This window comes from Entelurus aequoreus, linkage group LG07, assembly GCF_033978785.1.
Source record: "Entelurus aequoreus isolate RoL-2023_Sb linkage group LG07, RoL_Eaeq_v1.1, whole genome shotgun sequence".
Classification (NCBI taxonomy): Eukaryota; Metazoa; Chordata; class Actinopteri; order Syngnathiformes; family Syngnathidae; genus Entelurus; species Entelurus aequoreus.
Window position 1 is genome coordinate 63,467,368 of NC_084737.1, and position 19,385 is coordinate 63,486,752.

General features: G+C 35.1%; 1 protein-coding gene across 4 annotated transcripts in view; it reads left to right on the forward strand.

Moving 5' to 3' along the window:
• Positions 1 to 7,973: 7,973 nt before the first annotated feature.
• LOC133654133 (Fanconi anemia core complex-associated protein 20-like) overlaps positions 7,974 to 19,385 on the forward strand; it is a 57,605-nt gene continuing 46,193 nt past the window's right edge. For 2 of the 4 annotated variants that reach the window (XM_062054182.1, XM_062054181.1), the window contains exons 1-3: positions 7,974 to 8,118; positions 8,313 to 8,460; positions 17,809 to 18,212. In XM_062054182.1, coding sequence (XP_061910166.1) covers positions 7,991 to 8,118; positions 8,313 to 8,460; positions 17,809 to 18,212 — 680 coding nt within the window. In that variant the 5' untranslated portion in view covers positions 7,974 to 7,990. The remainder of the gene's footprint in view (positions 8,119 to 8,312; positions 8,461 to 17,808; positions 18,213 to 19,385) is intronic. The other 2 variants (XM_062054183.1, XM_062054184.1) reach the window with 2 other exon arrangements.

The following is a 19,385-nucleotide window of genomic DNA, read 5'->3' on the forward strand; positions in this document are numbered from 1 at the left end:
GAATGCTTGGACTTTCACAAAATAATAATAATAAATATATGATTTTGGGTGTAGAATCTTATGTGTGAATGCTTGGACTTCCACACAATAATATTAATAATAATAATATTTAGATGATTTTTAGTGTAGAATTTTATAGGTGTGAATGCTTGGACAATCACACAATCATAACAGTGAGGATTTCTGAGCTGTATTTGCTTCAGGCCCCGTGGAGGGTGGCTACAATTATCCATCCATCCATCCATCCATCCATCCATCCATCCATCCATCCATTTTCTACCGCTTTTTCCCTTCGGGATCGCGGGGGGCGCTGAAGCCTATCTCAGCTACAATCGGGGGGAAGGCGGGGTACACCCTGGACACGTCGCTACCTCATCACAGAGCCAACACAGATAGACAGACAACATTTACACTCACATTCACACACTAGGGCCAATTTAGTGTTGCCAATCAACCTATCCCCAGGTGCATGTCTTTGGCTACAATTATGCAATGGAAAAAGACAAGAGAAAGTTGGGCCATCTGGGAGGACAAGACAAAGTAGTGGAGTTTTGGTAAAAAGGAAACCAAATTATTTGCGAACCTTCCCCTTTAAATACAGCGTTTAGTAAGAGCTGACATAAGCTGATTTCTCGTATTTTTCTGGGTTTGGAGAGAAGCGAGCAGAGCCTGGTCCTGTGGTCAATGGTGCTTCTCTGTGAAAAAGACAAGCAGCGCCAGGAAACAAGCATGATGTCATCATCCCACGTAAAGCTGTTTGGTGTTCTGCTGCCATGGCGATGATGTCTTTATTATTTCATTGCAAGAAATACAAGACAGGCAATTTTTACTGTCTTTTTCCCCTCGAAGCTATGCAAGAACCTGAATCAATACGTTAACTGGGTCAAAGGTCAGGCTGCTGCCGCCGCTTTCTAGGACAGGTTTGATTTTCTGTAGGCCGGAATGTGGGTGTGATAGTTGCCTGACGACTTTGTGACAGAGGAAATGACTGCACCCATAACGTAGACACAAGACGTGATTGTTTTTACATGACGCTTATCCTCGTCAGCCTCATAAAGCCAACAACTCTCGCCGCTGTGCTGATGAGTCAAACAGAAACATTTAGTTCCCTGTAAAACTCACTGACTAAAGCATCCAAGTCACAGGTGAGCTGCTGACAATGGGGAAAGTACACACTGGACTGGTCGCCATTCACACTCACATTTACACAACTATACAATCCAGAGTATATATAAACTTAAATATACATTTATATATTTGTTCTTTTATTTATACATATATATATGTATTATTATTAATATATTTACTTACGGGCAGCACGGTGACACAGGGGTTACTGCATGTGCCTCACAATACGAAGGTCCTGAGTAGTCCTGAGTTCAATCCCGGGCTCGGGATCTTACTGTGTGGAGTTTGCATGTTCTCCCTGTGACTGCGTGGGTTCCCTCCGGGTACTCCGGCTTCCTCCCACCTCCAAAAACATGCACCTGGGGATTGGTTGATTGGCAACACTAAATTGACCCTAGTGTGTGAATGTGAGTGTGAATGTTGTCTGTCTATCTGTGTTGGCCCTGCGATGAGGTGGCGACTTGTCCAGGGTGTACTGAATGCATCTGAGATAGGCTCCAGCACCCCCCGCAACCCCAAAAGGGACAAGCGGTAGAAAATGGATGGATGGATGGATATTTACTTGCCAAAAACCAAACAAAAAAAAATATATATAAATGTATATATATTTGTTTTATTCATACATATATTAATACAGATATATATTTGTTCATTTATACAAATATATATTAATTATTATGAATATATGTGTAAAAAAAAAAAAAATATATATATATATATATATATACATATACATATATATATATATGTGTATATATATATATATATATATATATATATATATATATATATATATATATATATATATATATATATATATATATATATATATAACATTTGTTTATCTATAAATACTGTATATATGTATTTATTTTATTTATACATATATATATATATATATATATATATATATATATATATATATATATATATATATATATATATATATATATATATATATATATATATATATATATATATATATATATATATATATATATATAATAACATAATTTTATTATTCCATTCCGAACCATCACGTCAGTGTTTTTTGTGAGTTTATTTATTGGTGGCAGCCCGCCATGGATGAATTTGGATCGCCACAAACAGATTAGGCACTACCTTGTTGCTACAACTCCCTACAGTAGATGGCATCATAGCTCTTTCTTAGCACACCTTGTACACACCTGGTCTGCCAGAGAATAGGAAGACGCAGCAGGTGGAGTCAGTGTTGTGTTGCCAACCTAGCAAATTTGTAGCTTTATTTAGCTATTTTTTCATTTATATTTATATATTTTATATATATATATATATATATATATATATATATATATATATATATATATATATATATATATATATATATATATATATACACATGTATATGTATTTATATTATACTGTATACATAAATCTATATACTGTATATAGTATATATTAATTTATTTATTTATACATGTATATATATATATATAGATACAGATATATATATCTATTTATGTATACATATATGGTATGTATATACATATTTATTATTATATTTATCAAAATATATATATTAGTATATTTATGAATACATTTATTGATATATATATATATATATATATATATATATATATATATATATATATATATATATATATATATATATATATATATATATATATATATATATATATATATATATATATATATATATATATATATATATATATGTAATATACAGTATATATATATCCATCCATCCATTTTCTACCGCTTGTCCCTTTCGGGGTCGCGAAGGGTCGCTGGAGCCTATCTCAGTTGCAGTCGGGCGGAAGTCACCACCTCATCGCATAGTATATATATATATATATATATATATATATATATATATATATATATATATATATATATATATATATATATATATATATATATATATATATATATTATTATTATTATTATTATTATTGTTATTATTATTATTTTAAGTTATTATAGTTTCCTGCAACCTGTTTTGAATAAGTTTCATTATAAATATTACACAAAATAATACATTGCGAAAATCGATTTGAATCGCGTTGAATCAAGAACCAATTCTGAATCGGATTGTCACCCCAGGAATTAGAATCAAATCTAATTGTTAGGTGTCCAAAGATTCACACGCCTCTGCGCATGTTTTTCAAAGTGCGGCCCGAGGGCCCATTTTCGGCTCTAAGGTCTTTTTTTTAATCTGCCTTTGACAGGTTGTAAAAATAAAATGAATTCATTATTACCAAGATATGTTATTAGTAGCCGTTTCAAACGATAATTTAAAAAAAATCGGATTAATCACACTTTTGAATTTGGATTAATCATGATTACCACATGTAATTAGAATTATGTTTGTATAATTTCAATTAATTTGAAAAATTCAATTAATTAAAAAAAAAAAGGCTTCAATACTAGGCCATTTCACTGTTATTGTTATACTTTGACTATATTGTTATACTTTTATTGTTAGAATAGATTACTAGGTAAAGGACCAAAATATATTGCATGATTAATGATTAATGCAAGATTCTCATCATTAATTGCACGAGTTAACTTGTTATTTTTGACAACCCTATTTATCAGATATTACATCAATTTCCTTTGTCACCTGTAACACAGAGATAACGTGGCTGTTTTGTCCATATAGCTTAGCATTTAATGACCTACAATGGTTGGCTTTTAACATCTTTAATGGACAAAATGTATCAGAGTGAGTCTGATACATTTGCATAAAATTGCATTCTTCAATTTTACTGAATGCGGGCCTCGCTGGGAACACTTTGAACACTCCTGTTTTAGTCTTTCCAAGTATCAGCTCGTTTTTCGATTGTTGGTTATTTATAAGGTTAAAAGTTAGACTCTTCTTCATGATTTTTATTTTCTTGTTTTTTTAACATATACAGTATATATACAGTATATCCATCCATCCATTTTCTACCGCTGATGGTTCATCCCCGAAAACCATCAGCGCTACACCAAAAGTGGCGAGAACGAACGAGAGGTTACTCTCGAGAGACAGCTTTACCATGACCTTTTGTTGAAGAGACAGTTCTTGGTAATGCAGGTAATTGTGGTAATTAAAGTAAGTAAGGTAAATTGGTTTGACATGCCTTTCAAGACTTGAAAGGGCCGAATGAACGTGTTTTTGTTCAAGAACACCGCTGTCACGGCGCGGTGCGGCTGCTTGTGCTGTGACCCCGAGACACGGAAGGCCATGTGCAGGTAAACATCCTTATAATGATGTGAAAAGGTGTGCAGACAGGGCAACGCTAGCACGAGCAAAAAACTCTCATGGGCCTTAAACGGGGACAGGTGAAACTCCTGATCAGGGATCAGAAATTTAGAAGAAAAAACATGATTTTCCATATATAAGCCACAGAAATATACGTTGTGAAATGAGTTATTTACATGAAAATATTTTACAAGTGTTTATTTACATACCTGAACTGTTTCCAAACGGTGTCTGTAACACGGCAGTAAAATGGATGTTTAAACAAAACAGAGGTCATTGTCATGGACCCACTGGTTGCGCAAGCTAGCTCTCCAATCAGCTAAGCAGACTCAATAACTCCACGGTGACATTTTGGGGAATTTACGAAACTGAAACCATACAAAAAGAATGCCATTGTAATTTAATAATACTAACACAGACACTCGTAAACGAGCATGTGTATATAAAAATGTATACACATTCGAGCTAATGCTAAAGACGCTCGCTTGATTACATTACGATAGCACGTACAGATGTGCAGGAAAACACTCCTACAGACATCACACATGGGACTGTTTAGTAAGTAAGAATTGTTTTAGTTATATTGTAAAACTTACAAAAGTTGCTAGGAGTGATAAAGGATAAATCCGTACGAGTAGAACGCTATGGACGGCTAGAAGACAGAACGGCACTTGTACGTCTAGTTGAAAGCTCGGTCTAAACAGAAGGGGAATGCAGTAATCAAAACGCGCCATAATAAGGTGCCATAGCACAAACAATAACAAATATTTTCAGTGTCTGCTTGTTTTTTTGGAACTATTTGCATTATGGCTGTCAGCGAAGAAAGATCCATAAATTAGCCGCAAGGTTTTATAAACCACACGGTTCAGAAAGTAGGAAAAGTAGCGGCTTCTAGTCCAGAATTTACGATATTAAAATCCGACCCAGACCTCTTTCATTTGAGGTCATGAATACAATATGTGTTTTTGATTCAACGGTAGTCCGACTTATACGTCGTCAAAAGGCGGCAAATGTCACAATTCTTCGCCAAAATACGGACAAACAAGCAGACAGTCAAAAGGAAAATGCTTTAAAAACTAAACATCCCACAACTATTGGCCCAGACTGCTCGAAACACACGTCGAGGTAAACTGCCAGAGCCGATATTCTTGGCCCTTATAAGCGAATTAATTTGGTCGAGAAAATCTTGACTTGGGTTGCACAAAACCTTTGAAATTGCCACAAGTACCCAAGACTGAGACCTACGCGAGTCGGAGCTGTGTTTACTTTTGTAAACACGCTGCAGCGCATGTCACAACGTGTTTTGTGCACATGGGGGGTTCACTTCACGTATTCCATTTATGATAAACATCTACAGAATTTTTTTGTAATGTAAATGACTACATGAAAAGATCGGATTTAAAGGGGAACTGCACTTTTTGGGGAATTTTGCCTATCAGTCACAATCATTATGACAAAAGGTTCAAGTATGTACAGTACATAAAGTAGTAACAGACACCTTCATAACAATATGTAATATGTACAATATACACACTGCAAGTGTGTATATTGTACATATTGGGTACACATTCTACACCAAAAATCATATATTTATTAATATTATTATTATTAATATTATTATTATTATTATTATTGTGTGAAAGTCCAAGCATTCACACATATAAGATTCTACACCCAAAATCATATATTTATTATTATTATTATTATTAATATTATTATTATTGTGTGAACGTCCAAGCATTCACACATATAATAGTCTACACCAAAAATCATATATTTATTAATATTATTATTATTATTGTGTGAAAATCCAAGCATTCACACATACAATATTCTACACTAAAATCATATATTTATTATTATTATTATTATTAATATTATTATTATTGTGTGAACGTCCAAACATTCACACATATAAGATTCTACACCAAATATCATCTATGTATTATTATTATTATTAATAATATTATTATTATTATTATTATTGTGTGGAAGTCCAAGCATTCACACATATAATATTCTACACCAAAAATCATATATTTACTATTATTATTAATATTATTATTGTGTGAAAGTCAAAACATTCACACATACAATATTCTACACTAAAATCATATATTTATTATTATTATTATTATTATTAATATTATTATTATTGTGTGAACGTCCAAACATTCACACATATAAGATTCTACACCAAATATCATCTATGTATTATTAATATTATTATTATTATTATTATTGTTGTGTGGAAGTCCAAGCATTCACACATATAATATTCTACACCAAAAATCATATATTTACTATTATTATTAATATTATTATTTTGTGAAAGTCCAAACATTCACACATAAAAGATTCTACACCAAAAATCATATATTAATAAAATTGTTATTATTATTTTGTGAAAGTCAGAGCATTCACACATATAAGATTCTACACCAAAATCATCTATTTATTATTATTATTATTGTGTGAATGCTAAAGCATTAAATCATGCCTCTCACCTGGATAATAGAAGGTTGTGGACATAAACCGACAAGTCGGTCAACTGTGACATCCAATTTACATGGTGAGAAAAACACACAAAAACGATAGTTTCCGGCATTTTTTTGTTTACCTTTAGTTTGATTATTTTTAATTCTTCATATAAAGAGGAATATATAAACATCCCATCAGTCTTTATCCCAGTGAGAGCAGACATTGGACAGTAAGTGATTGTTTTATAATGTTTGTAGTTTGTATATCCTGTTTAGCACTTAGTAACGCTGCTACATGATTCTTAGTGTTTCACTAAAGCTGCATCTAGCACACAGCTTTCAAAACTTGTATATCATCCTCCTTATATTCAGGATAAAAAATATATGTTTTTGGATCATAAAGTCAAAGAGAAACATTATGACTAAAGTGGTGAAGCTGTATTTGTATTTGCACTCAAGTTTTATTGACAGTTTAGTTAAGAAATATAATAATTAATCCATCCATTTTCTACCGCTTGTCCCGACCTGGGTTTATTTAGTTAATTTATTTTATAATTATATGTAAATGTATTTTTTGGTCCGTTATTAATGAGTCCCTTCCTATGCAGTATATTTGGTTAGCCCTAATTTTTCTAATCAGCCTGACCTAAGACTGAGGTTTATGCGCTAAATAAATAATAATGTTTGTGATTAACACATGCTTTCTAATCATTTGACAAGATTGTCAACTGTTAGTAAGTTAGATATAATTATTGAATATGAGTAAAATCAGGAGTGCACGAATTCACTGTAAATAATGGGGTCTTGGCCCCCAGTTGGACCCCAAAGTCCAAAAAGAACACTCTGAAAGGAAACTGTAAATAGTGTCATAAAAAGTGTGCACTTTGGGGGATATCAATGCTATTCTTAAGCCTAAAGCCCGAAAAAGAAGTACATTTAGGCTGAAATGTATACAAATTAAATCTATTTATGTAATCGTTGCATCTGTCTGTAGGTTTATGAATCTAGCGCTCTGTCTGTCTCGTCTGAGTGGGCGTTTCCTCTGAACGCATTGCTTTCGGATTGGACAGGAGCATGTGACGTCATAGCCCAAACACGGAAGTTGACTGCCGGGAACATTCGAAGCCACTCAAACATGGCTGACAGTCGTTGGCGGCCAAACTTTAGTAAACGAAAACACAATTTTATCCAAAATGATGCAGAAATAATTCCCAGTGGCTCCTCGGAGACAAACAATGCGTCAAAGAAGACTAAAATATCCAGGTAGGTGTAAACTTTACCACGACGTTTTCTCAAACTCTTGTACACGAGGATAATATATGCAGTATCAGAGACATGATTGCTATTGACTGAACAAACTGCTGTGTTTTGTCTCTACGATGAGGATTTTGGCTTGGCGGAGTTGCATTGTAATTACAGCTAGATCTTTAGATTGTCATGTTAAATATGTTTTGAAGATCAGCAGGTTGTGGATCGGCATGGTGGAACACGAAGGACCTTTCCGCTGCGGAGCATCTGTGGGCCCTGACTCTGAGGTCTGCTATCCCGTACTTGGATGACCAGCATTGGGAACAAGTTCCTGATCTTCCACCTCCATCTGTAGTAGTATGTACTCTATCTTCTACACTTTTGTGGGGAAATAGGGTTGAACTTTCACACCACTGACTCTCCTTTCATAGACTGCTTAAAGGCCTACTGAAATGAATTTTTTTTTATTTAAACGGGGATAGCAGATCTATTCTATGTGTCATACTTGATCATTTCGCGATATTGCCATATTTTTGCTGAAAGGATTTAGTATAGAACAACGACGATAAAGATTGCAACTTTTGGTATCTGATAAAAAAAAAGGCTTGCCCCTACCGGAAGTAGCGTGACGTAGTCAGTTGAACATATACGCAAAGTTCCCTATTGTTTACAATGATGGCCGCATGAAGTGAGAGAGATTCGGATCGAGAAAGCGACAATTTCCCCATTAATTTGAGCGAGGATGAAAGATTTGTGGATGAGTAAAGTGCAAGTGAAGGACTAGTGGGGAGTTGAAGCTATTCAGATAGGGAAGATGCTGTGAGAGCCGGGGGTGACCTGATATTCAGCTGGGAATGACTACAACAGTAAATAAACACAAGACATATATATACTCTATTAGCCACAACACAACCAGGCTTATATTTAACATGCCACAAATTAATCCTGCATAAAAACACCTGCGTGTTTGTTATGCTAGCTCCTAGCTCCTCTGCTAGCTCCTAGCTCCATAGAACACGCCAATACAATTCAAACACCTGATCAACACACACAATCACTCAGCCCAAAAGACCGTTCACCTAACCCAAGGTTCATAAAGCTTATATATTTTTAAAAAGTTACGTACGTGACGCGCACATACGGTCAAGTTATCAAATGTTTAGCAGCCAAGGCTGCATACTCACAGTACCTGATATTCAGCTGGGAATGACTACAACAGTAAATAAACACAATACATATATATACTCTATTAGCCACAACACAACCAGGCTTATATTTAATATGCCACAAATTAATCCTGCATAATAACACCTGCGTGTTTGTTATGCTAGCTCCTAGCTCCTCTGCTAGCTCCTAGCTCCATAGAACACGCCAATACAATTCAAACACCTGATCAACACACACAATCACTCAGCCCAAAAGACCGTTCACCTAACCCAAGATTCATAAAGCTTATATATTTTAAAAAAGTTACGTACGTGACGCGCACGTACGGTACGGTACGTGTTATGCTAGCTCCTAGCTCCTATGCTAGCTCCTAGCTCCATAGAACACGCCAATACAATTCAAACACCTGATCAACACACACAATCACTCAGCCCAAAAGACCGTTCACCTAACCCAAGGTTCATAAAGCTTATATATTTTTAAAAAGTTACGTACGTGACGCGCACGTACCGTACGGTACGTGTTATGCTAGCTCCCAGCTCCTATGCTAGCTCCTAGCTCCATAGAACACGCCAATACAATTCAAACACCTGATCAACACACACAATCACTCAGCCCAAAAGACCGTTCACCTAACCCAAGGTTCATAAAGCTTATATATTTAAAAAAAGTTACGTACATACGCAAAAAAAAGTTGCGCACATACGGTCAAGCGATCAAATGTTTAGAAGCCAAAGCTGCATACTCACAGTAGCACGTCTGCGTCTTTGTCATCCAAATCAAAGTAATCCTGGTAAGAGTCTGTGTTGTCCCAGTTCTCTACAGGCGTCTGTGTATCGAAGTCAAAAGTCCTCCTGGTTAGAGTCTCTGTTATCCGAGTTCTTCCATCTTGACTGCATCTTTCGGGAATGTAAACAAAGAAGCGCCGGCTGTGTACTGTTGTGGCTGACTACGTTCGAAAAATACGTCCATTTCGCACCGACAACTTTCTTCTTTGCTTGCTCAGCTTCCTTCTCCATAATGCAATGAACATGATTGAAACAGATTCACGAACACAGATGTCCAGAATACTGTGGAATTATGAAATGAAAACAGAGCTTTTTCGTATTGGCTTCAATGTGGAAGGTATACCCGTGTTCGCCGGTCTACGTCACGCGCATACGTCATCCTCAGAGGCGTTTCGAACCGGAAGTTTAGCGGCAAATTTAAAATGTCACTTTATAAGTTAACCCGGCCGTATTGGCATGTGTTATAATGTTAAGATTTCATCATTGATATATAAACTATCAGACTGCGTGGTCGGTAGTAGTGGGTTTCAGTAGGCCTTTAAAAAATATTTTATATATGTTGAATGGTTGATATCAGCACTTCAGTCATCAATAATTATATCATCTGAGAAATGGACATTGTAACAGTGTAGGTCTGACTTCGTAGGATATGTTCAGCGAGCAGTGAACAATATGTAGGTATATATGTGTATAACGATGTGTTTATATAGGTGTATATATGTATATTAATAGATGATAACAATAGATATATTTAAAAAAAAAAAAAAAAAAAATATATATATATATATATATTTGTTGTTAGTTTTAATTAATTATTTATTCATGTATATATTTATATTAATATATGATAATATATATTTATTAAAAAATATATATTTGTTGTTAGTTTTTTATTAATTATTTATTTATGTATGTAATTATATATTATATATTTTTTCTTATGTAACATTTAGTGTTTAAGCATTTGGCAAGAAAAAAATTATTTAATCATGTTTTCAATATTTCTTGCTAACTGGCCAGCAACCTTCCAGGCACATTCCCTCTTGTGTCACGACTGCATCTCTCCAAGGCTGTGCGTGAGTGACTGGAGGAAAAGCTCGGACTCATTTGGATAGATAGTCATTTGGCGCCACCTGTCGGCGTTCATGTGTACATGTGTCTTATACCCCCGGTTATAAGACTTTGCATGTATGCAAACCATCAGGCGGTGCCAAATGACCCGTGCGATTCGGAGCTTTTCCTTCCGTCACTCACACAGAGAATAGTGACCTGGAGACATGCAGCTGCTCACCCTTTTCAGGGTCTTCTATGTAATGTTGAAGTGGTTTTGCATTCCTTCTTATGTAAGTGTTTGGTATTGCTAAATCAGCCCAGACACTGACATGTACTTTCTTTATTTACAGTGTCAAGCTATGCATAAAGCATCTTATTCCACCACACGCAAATTGTGTTAAATGAGGCTTCAGCGAGCACGTGCAAATAATATATGCGCATGTATTTTTGTCCGGATAAGCAACTATATCTTGTTTTCTTCAATTTGTTGTTTCACACGAATAGTAGGGTTTATCATGCGGATGCTGTGTCCATTTTTTTTAAAAATTCATCCAAATAATAGGGAATTAAACACTCTTCCATTGCCAGACTCGTGTGCAGGAAGAAGTGAAGTATCAGGACAGACACAAGCAGCGCAATTACTTGAATGTGGAACTCTTGCAAGGTCGGAAGAAAATAGCATAGCAGAGCAGAGCATTTGTGTGTTTGTTTAATTAGCATTGTCATATATATATATATATATATTAATTAGGGCTGCAACTAACGATTAATTTGATAATCGATTAATCTGTCGATTATTACTTCGATTAATCGATTACTAATCGGATAAAAGAGAAACTACATTTCTATCCTTTCCACTATTTTATTGAAAAAAACAGCATACTGGCACCATACTTATTTTGATTATTGTTTCTCAGCTGTTTGTACATGTTGCAGTTTATAAAAATTAAATTAAAATACCAATGATTGTCACACACACACTAGATGTGGTGAAAATTGTCCTCTGCATTTGACCCATCCCCTTGGGGAGCAGTGGGCAGCAGCGGCGCTGCGCCCGGGAATCATTTTGGTGATTTAACCCCCAACTCCAACCCGTGTTGCTGAGTGCCAAGCAGGGAGGTTATGGGTCCCATTTTTATAGTCTTTGGTATGACTCGGCTGGGATTTGAACTCCAACTTACCGATCTCAGGGCGGACACTCTAAATGAAGTTGTTGTTTTTTTTAATTAAAAAAAAAAATGCCTCTGCGCATGCGCATAGCATAAATCCAACGAATCGATGACTAAATTAATCGCCAACTATTTTTATAATTGATTTTAATCGATTTATTCGATTAGTTGTTGCAGCCCTAATCAGTGTTTCCCACACATTCATTTATTTGTGGCGACCCGCCACGAAAGAATTACGTCCGCCACAAATAAAAAAATAAATAAAATACAATTTTATTTGTATTTTTTATTTTTTATTTTTATTTTTATTTTTTTTTGTCCTGTCTAGCTTCTCAGGCAAATCATATAGTTGATGTAGATGCCAATATAGGCTGTTCAGGATTACTTTACAAAAGAGAAGTGTATGATACTTCTCTTGTTGCCTTATTTGTATTTGACCACTACTGTTTTCTGTTTATTTGTTACTGACTGTGGCAGGACACCTCTGCCTCTGTTTCACTTTATGTTGCTGGTAAATAATATGGTTGTAGTAGTAAGCTAAAGTTAAATTATTTAGTATGCACTAATTAAAGGGGCAGAGCTTTAAGAGACATTTTAGCTTTTATATTTTATAAGATATATTTTTTGTAAGAACCACAATTAATAAATATATTTCAGTGAATAACTTATTGTTCAAATCTGCATATAAATATGTACATAAAGTGTTGTAATTATATTGTAAAATGGACGGATGGATGGATGGATGGATGGATGGACGTTTAAAACAAAACTGTTAATATTAATTAGTAAGTATACATTTTTTGAGCCTTTTTAGAGAAAATCATATTGTAGTAAATTATGCAAATTACTCGATGATGTCATGTGACCACGCCCATAGCCACGCCCCCACCGCCACAGGTATCTTGGCAGCTTATGGGAAACACTGCTAATATATATATATATATATATATATATACAAAACCAGCTTTTATGTGTATTCAATGATATAACAAGTTATAATATATATATATATATATATATATATATATATATATATATATATATATATATATATATATATACTGTATATATATATTATAACTTGTTATATCATTGAATACACATAAAACCTGGTTTTGTATATGTGTGTGTATGTATATATATATATATATATATATATATATATATATATATATATATATATATATATATATATATATATATATATATATATATATATATATATATATATATATATATATATATATATACTACCGTTCAAAAGTTTGGGGTCACATTGAAATGTCCTTATTTTTTAAGTAAAAGCACTGTACTTTTCAATGAAGATAACTTTAAACTAGTATTAACTTTAAAGAAATACACTCTATACATTGCTAATGTGGTAAATGACTATTCTAGCTGCAAATGTCTGGTTTTTGGTGCAATATCTACATAGGTGTATAGAGGCCCATTTCCAGCAACTATCACTCCAGTGTTCTAATGGTACAATGTGTTTGCTCATTGGCTCAGAAGGCTAATTGATGATTAGAAAACCCTTGTGCAATCATGTTCACACATCTGAAAACAGTTTAGCTCGTTACAGAAGCTACAAAACTGACCTTCCTTTGAGCAGATTGAGTTTCTGGAGCATCACATTTGTGGGGTCAATTAAACGCTCAAAATGGCCAGAAAAAGAGAACTTTCATCTGAAACTCGACAGTCTATTCTTGTTCTTAGAAATGAAGGCTATTCCACAAAATATATATATATATATATATATATATATATATACTACCGTTCAAAAGTTTGGGGTCACATTGAAATGTCCTTATTTTTTAAGTAAAAGCACTGTACTTTTCAATGAAGATAACTTTAAACTAGTATTAACTTTAAAGAAATACACTCTATACATTGCTAATGTGGTAAATGACTATTCTAGCTGCAAATGTCTGGTTTTTGGTGCAATATCTACATAGGTGTATAGAGGCCCATTTCCAGCAACTATCACTCCAGTGTTCTAATGGTACAATGTGTTTGCTCATTGGCTCAGAAGGCTAATTGATGATTAGAAAACCCTTGTGCAATCATGTTCACACATCTGAAAACAGTTTAGCTCGTTACAGAAGCTACAAAACTGACCTTCCTTTGAGCAGATTGAGTTTCTGGAGCATCACATTTGTGGGGTCAATTAAACGCTCAAAATGGCCAGAAAAAGAGAACTTTCATCTGAAACTCGACAGTCTATTCTTGTTCTTAGAAATGAAGGCTATTCCACAAAATATATATATATATATATATATATATATATATATATATATATATATATATATATATATATATATATATATATATATAAGCAGTAGCTTATTGTGCAAAAACAAAGAAAAAAAGCAGGGATTGCCATATTTTTGTTTGTTAGCCAGCATTTTTGTTAGTTAGCAGTATGGATGTATTAATATCAAAACTTCATTTTACGGTTATTGTAACCAAAATTACCGCAGTTAATATTAATACGGTATTGTTGAATGTGCTCCAAAAGTACATGCAGTGAAATATTTTTAACCAAGGTTTATCTGTTTTTTAATAAAATAAATAGACACACAGTATACTTGCATGGCAGAAGAATATTGTTCTGGAATCTAAAAAGCTATAGTATTTTTATTTCAGTGTTATTAAATATGGTTATTATCTAGGGCTCGGCGATTATATGATCGTGATCGTTGATCGCGATTAATTTGAGTTTGATCACGGTGATCAGCTGATAGCATATTTCCTCAATCAAACATGGTAGAAAAATCTGTTAGAAGTTACCGGTATAATCCTGCACGGAACAATCCACCTTTATTGACCGTGATCCAGTGTGTGTCTGTGAATGTGTATGTGAGCATCTCGTTCCACAATTACGTCACATTATAATGAATGTTCAGTCGCGTTGTCCCTCTTCCCCTTACACAGCTGGAAGTGCAGCCTAGAAGAACAAAATAAAGAAATATGACTAACACTAGCATATAAATTGATACACAACATTTAAAAGGAGCAGCAGCTTTAGTAATCACCAGTAATCCTGCCCTGAATGCGGACTTGAAGGCTCAGAACGTCTGTGACTGTATTCAACACACCCACTAATTTAATCAGAAAAGGTATTTTTTTATCTGAATATATTTTTAATCAGACTTTTTGTTAATTTTTCTGCAAAGATTCCACTCCTCTGATGTAACATGCTCTAAAAAAAACTCTGCAAACAGACATTTATGTGATGTACATGATTTTACAGTACCTCAAATTCAAACTGCACTTTAATGTACTTTTATTAAATACAAGTCCCGTTTCCATATGAGTTGGGAAATTGTGTTCGATGTAAATATAAACGGAATACAATGATTTGCAAATCTTTTTCAACCCATATTCAATTGAATGCACTACAAAGACAAGATATTTGATGTTCAAACTCATAAACTTTTTTTTTTTTTTTTTGCAAATAATAATTAACTTAGAATTTCATGGCTGCAACACGTGCCAAAGTAGTTGGGAAAGGGCATGTTCACCACTGTGTTACATGGCCTTTCCTTTTAACAACACTCCGTAAACGTTTGGGAACTGAGGAGACACATTTTTTAAGCTTCTCAGGTGGAATTATTTCCCATTCTTGCTTGATGTACAGCTTAAGTTGTTCAACAGTCCGGGGGTCTACATTGTGGTATTTTAGGCTTCATAATGCGCCACACATTTTCAATGGGAGACAGGTCTGGACTACAGGCAGGCCAGTCTAGTACCCGCACTCTTTTACTATGAAGCCACGTTGATGTAACACGTGGCTTGGCATTGTCTTGCTGAAATAAGCAGGGGCGTCCATGGTAACGTTGCTTGGATGGCAACATATGTTGCTCCAAAACCTGTATGTACCTTTCAGCATTAATGGCGCCTTCACAGATGTGTAAGTTACCCATGTCTTGGGCCCTAATACACCCCCATATAATCACAGATGCTGGCTTTTCAACTTTGCGCCTATAACAATCCGGATGGTTATTTTCCTCTTTGGTCCAGAGGACACAACGTCCACAGTTTCCAAAAACAATTTGAAATGTGGACTCGTCAGACCACAGAACACTTTTCTACTTTGTATCAGTCCATCTTAGATGAGCTCAGGGCCAGCGAAGCCGACTGCGTTTCTGGGTGTTGTTGATAAACGGTTTTCGCCTTGCATAGGAGAGTTTTAACTTGCACTTACAGATGTAGCGACCAACTGTAGTTACTGACAGTGGGTTTCTGAAGTGTTCCTGAGCTTATGTGGTGATATCCTTTACACACTGATGTCGCTTGTTGATGCAGTACAGCCTGAGGGATCGAAGGTCATGGGCTTAGCTGCTTACGTGCAGTGATTTCTCCAGATTCTCTGAACGCTTTGATGATATTACGGACCGTAGATGGTGAAATTGTTAAATTCCTTGCAATAGCTGGTTGAGAAAGGTTTTTCTTAAACTGTTCAACAATTTGCTCACGCATTTGTTGACAAAGTGGTGACCCTCGCCCCATCTTTGTTTGTGAATGACTGAGCATTTCATGGAATCTACTTTTATACCCAATCATGGCACCCACCTGTTCCCAATTTGCCTGTACACCTGTGGGATGTTCCAAATAAGTGTTTGATGAGCATTCCTCAACATTATCAGTATTTATTGCCACCTTTCCCAACTTTTTTGTCACGTGTTGCTGGCATCAAATTCTAAAGTTAATGATTATTTGCAAAAAAAAAATTGTTTATCAGTTTGAACATCAAATATGTTGTCTTTGTCGCATATTCAACTGAATATGGGTTGAAAATGATTTGCAAATAATTGTATTCCGTTTATATTTACATCTAACACAATTTCCCAACTCATGTGGAAACGGAGTTTGTACAAGATACATAATTTGAGTTTTAAAAACTCCACAATGTGGGTGACTGCTTGTTGTTTACCAAAGCACTGGTGAGAAGCACTGATGTGAACAAGTCATTAAAGAATACAAATATTAATTGACCATTTCAAGTGTTGTTTAGTAAATGTTAACTTGTAGTATTCACTACACCAATTATTTGTGATGACAAAGCAAAAAAAACCATAATAACTTTGAGAGGAAAATAAGTTGTTCTCTTTACCCCCACAAAATGTACCAAAAAAGAAGCAAACCTGTGGCTCTAAAACCAGGTATGGACTTTAGCGTGCGTTACCTGTCTTGTACTAGTAAACACAATTATATATATGAACAAAATGGCAGTTGTCAGCTGCTGGCATATACTACTTCAATCAAACATGGTGGAAATGTTACAAGATACTGCAGTAGTAAACAGTAGGGATGCAATGGTAATAGCTATAATTCTATACTGTAGGCCATCCGCTTTAATAAAAATAAACGAATCATATCAAACGAGATCAGATGATATGAAAAAAAAATAATCGTGACAATTTTTTTGCCGTATTGCCCAGCCCTACAAAAACTTAATTTGAAATTTTTGTTCTGCTGCAATGCTGCCAGGTTCAAATGACTGACGGACTCTTCTGTCACTTTAGGAAGGCTCATTGCAACGTTTACATGAACATCGCTGGTGCGACCTCAGCGCTGAGTCGCTCCCCTTCCCTGAGCCACGTCCACCTCAAAGTCCAGATCACGTGTCTCCCCAACACATCCGACCCGCACGGGACACAGCTGACTCATCACCTGGTCAGGAGCAGAAAGTGTGCGTGGACGCAAGCTCTGATGAAGATCAGTCATCAAAGGAGTGGGAAGAAGAAGAGGGACTAAAAGGAGGCAGAGAGGAGAAGATGGAGACTCCTGCCATGGTCTCAGAACGTAACCCCCGGGAGAAAGAAGAAGGAGCCAGAGAGGAGCTGAAGGGGACTAAAGATGACGTAAAGGTGAAGTGCAGTGAGGTGCTGAGGAGCTGCCCTATGTGCCTGCAGGTCTTCCCTGTCAGGTCAGTATGCAAAATGTTTGCTATAAAGTATTTGTCTCACGTGAGCAAATGTGAAAACTACACGTCTTGTGCACCGTAGAACTGCACTCGTTGGGCTACGTCGGTAGGTGCTAGCCTTAGCTATTTAGAACGTTAACATTTAGCATTTTAGCAATGAGTCATTGAAGCAAGAGATGTGGAGGATAGCCACCGATCAGTAGGGGGGCACAAACAAAATCGATTCAGTTACGAATTGCCATTTTTATTCACCCAGATTGTAAATCGATTTACTGTTTACAAAAATCGATTTGAAAAAAACCACATATATATTAGGGGTGTGGGAAAAAATCAATTCGAATCGCGATTCTCACGTTGTGCGATTCAGAATTGATTCTCATTTTTAAAAAATCGATTTTTTATTTATTTATTTTTTTTGTAATTTTTTGTAATTTGTAATTTTTAAATTTTTAATTAATCAATCCAACAAAACAATACACAGCAATACCTAACAATGCAATCCAATTCCAAAACCAAACCCGACCCAGCAACACTCAGAACTGCAATAAACAGAGCAATTGAGAGGAGACACAAACACGACACAGAACAAACCAAAAGTAGTGAAACAATAATGAATATTATCAACAACAGTATCAATATTAGTAACAATTTCAACATAGCAGTGATTAAAAATCCCTCATTGACATTATCATTAGACATTTATAAAAAAAAAGAAAGAAAGAACAATAGTGTCACAGTGGCTTACACTTGCATCGCATGTCATAAGCTTGACAACACACTGTGTCCAATATTTTCACAAAGATAAAATAAGCCATATTTTTGGTTCATTTAAAGGCCTACTGAAACCCACTACTACCGACCACGCAGTCTGATAGTTTATATATCAATGATGAAATCTTAACATTATAACACATGCCAATACGGCCGGGTTAACTTATAAAGTGACATTTTAAATTTGCCGCTAAACTTCCGGTTCGAAACGCCTCTGAGGATGACGTATGCGCGTGACGTAGCCCGACGAACACGGGTATGCCTTCCACATTGAAGCCAATATGAAAAAGCTCTGTTTTCATTTCATAATTCCACAGTATTCTGGACATCTGTGTTCGTGAATCTGTTTCAATCATGTTCATTGCATTATGGAGAAGGAAGCCAAGCAAGCAAAGAAGAAAGTTG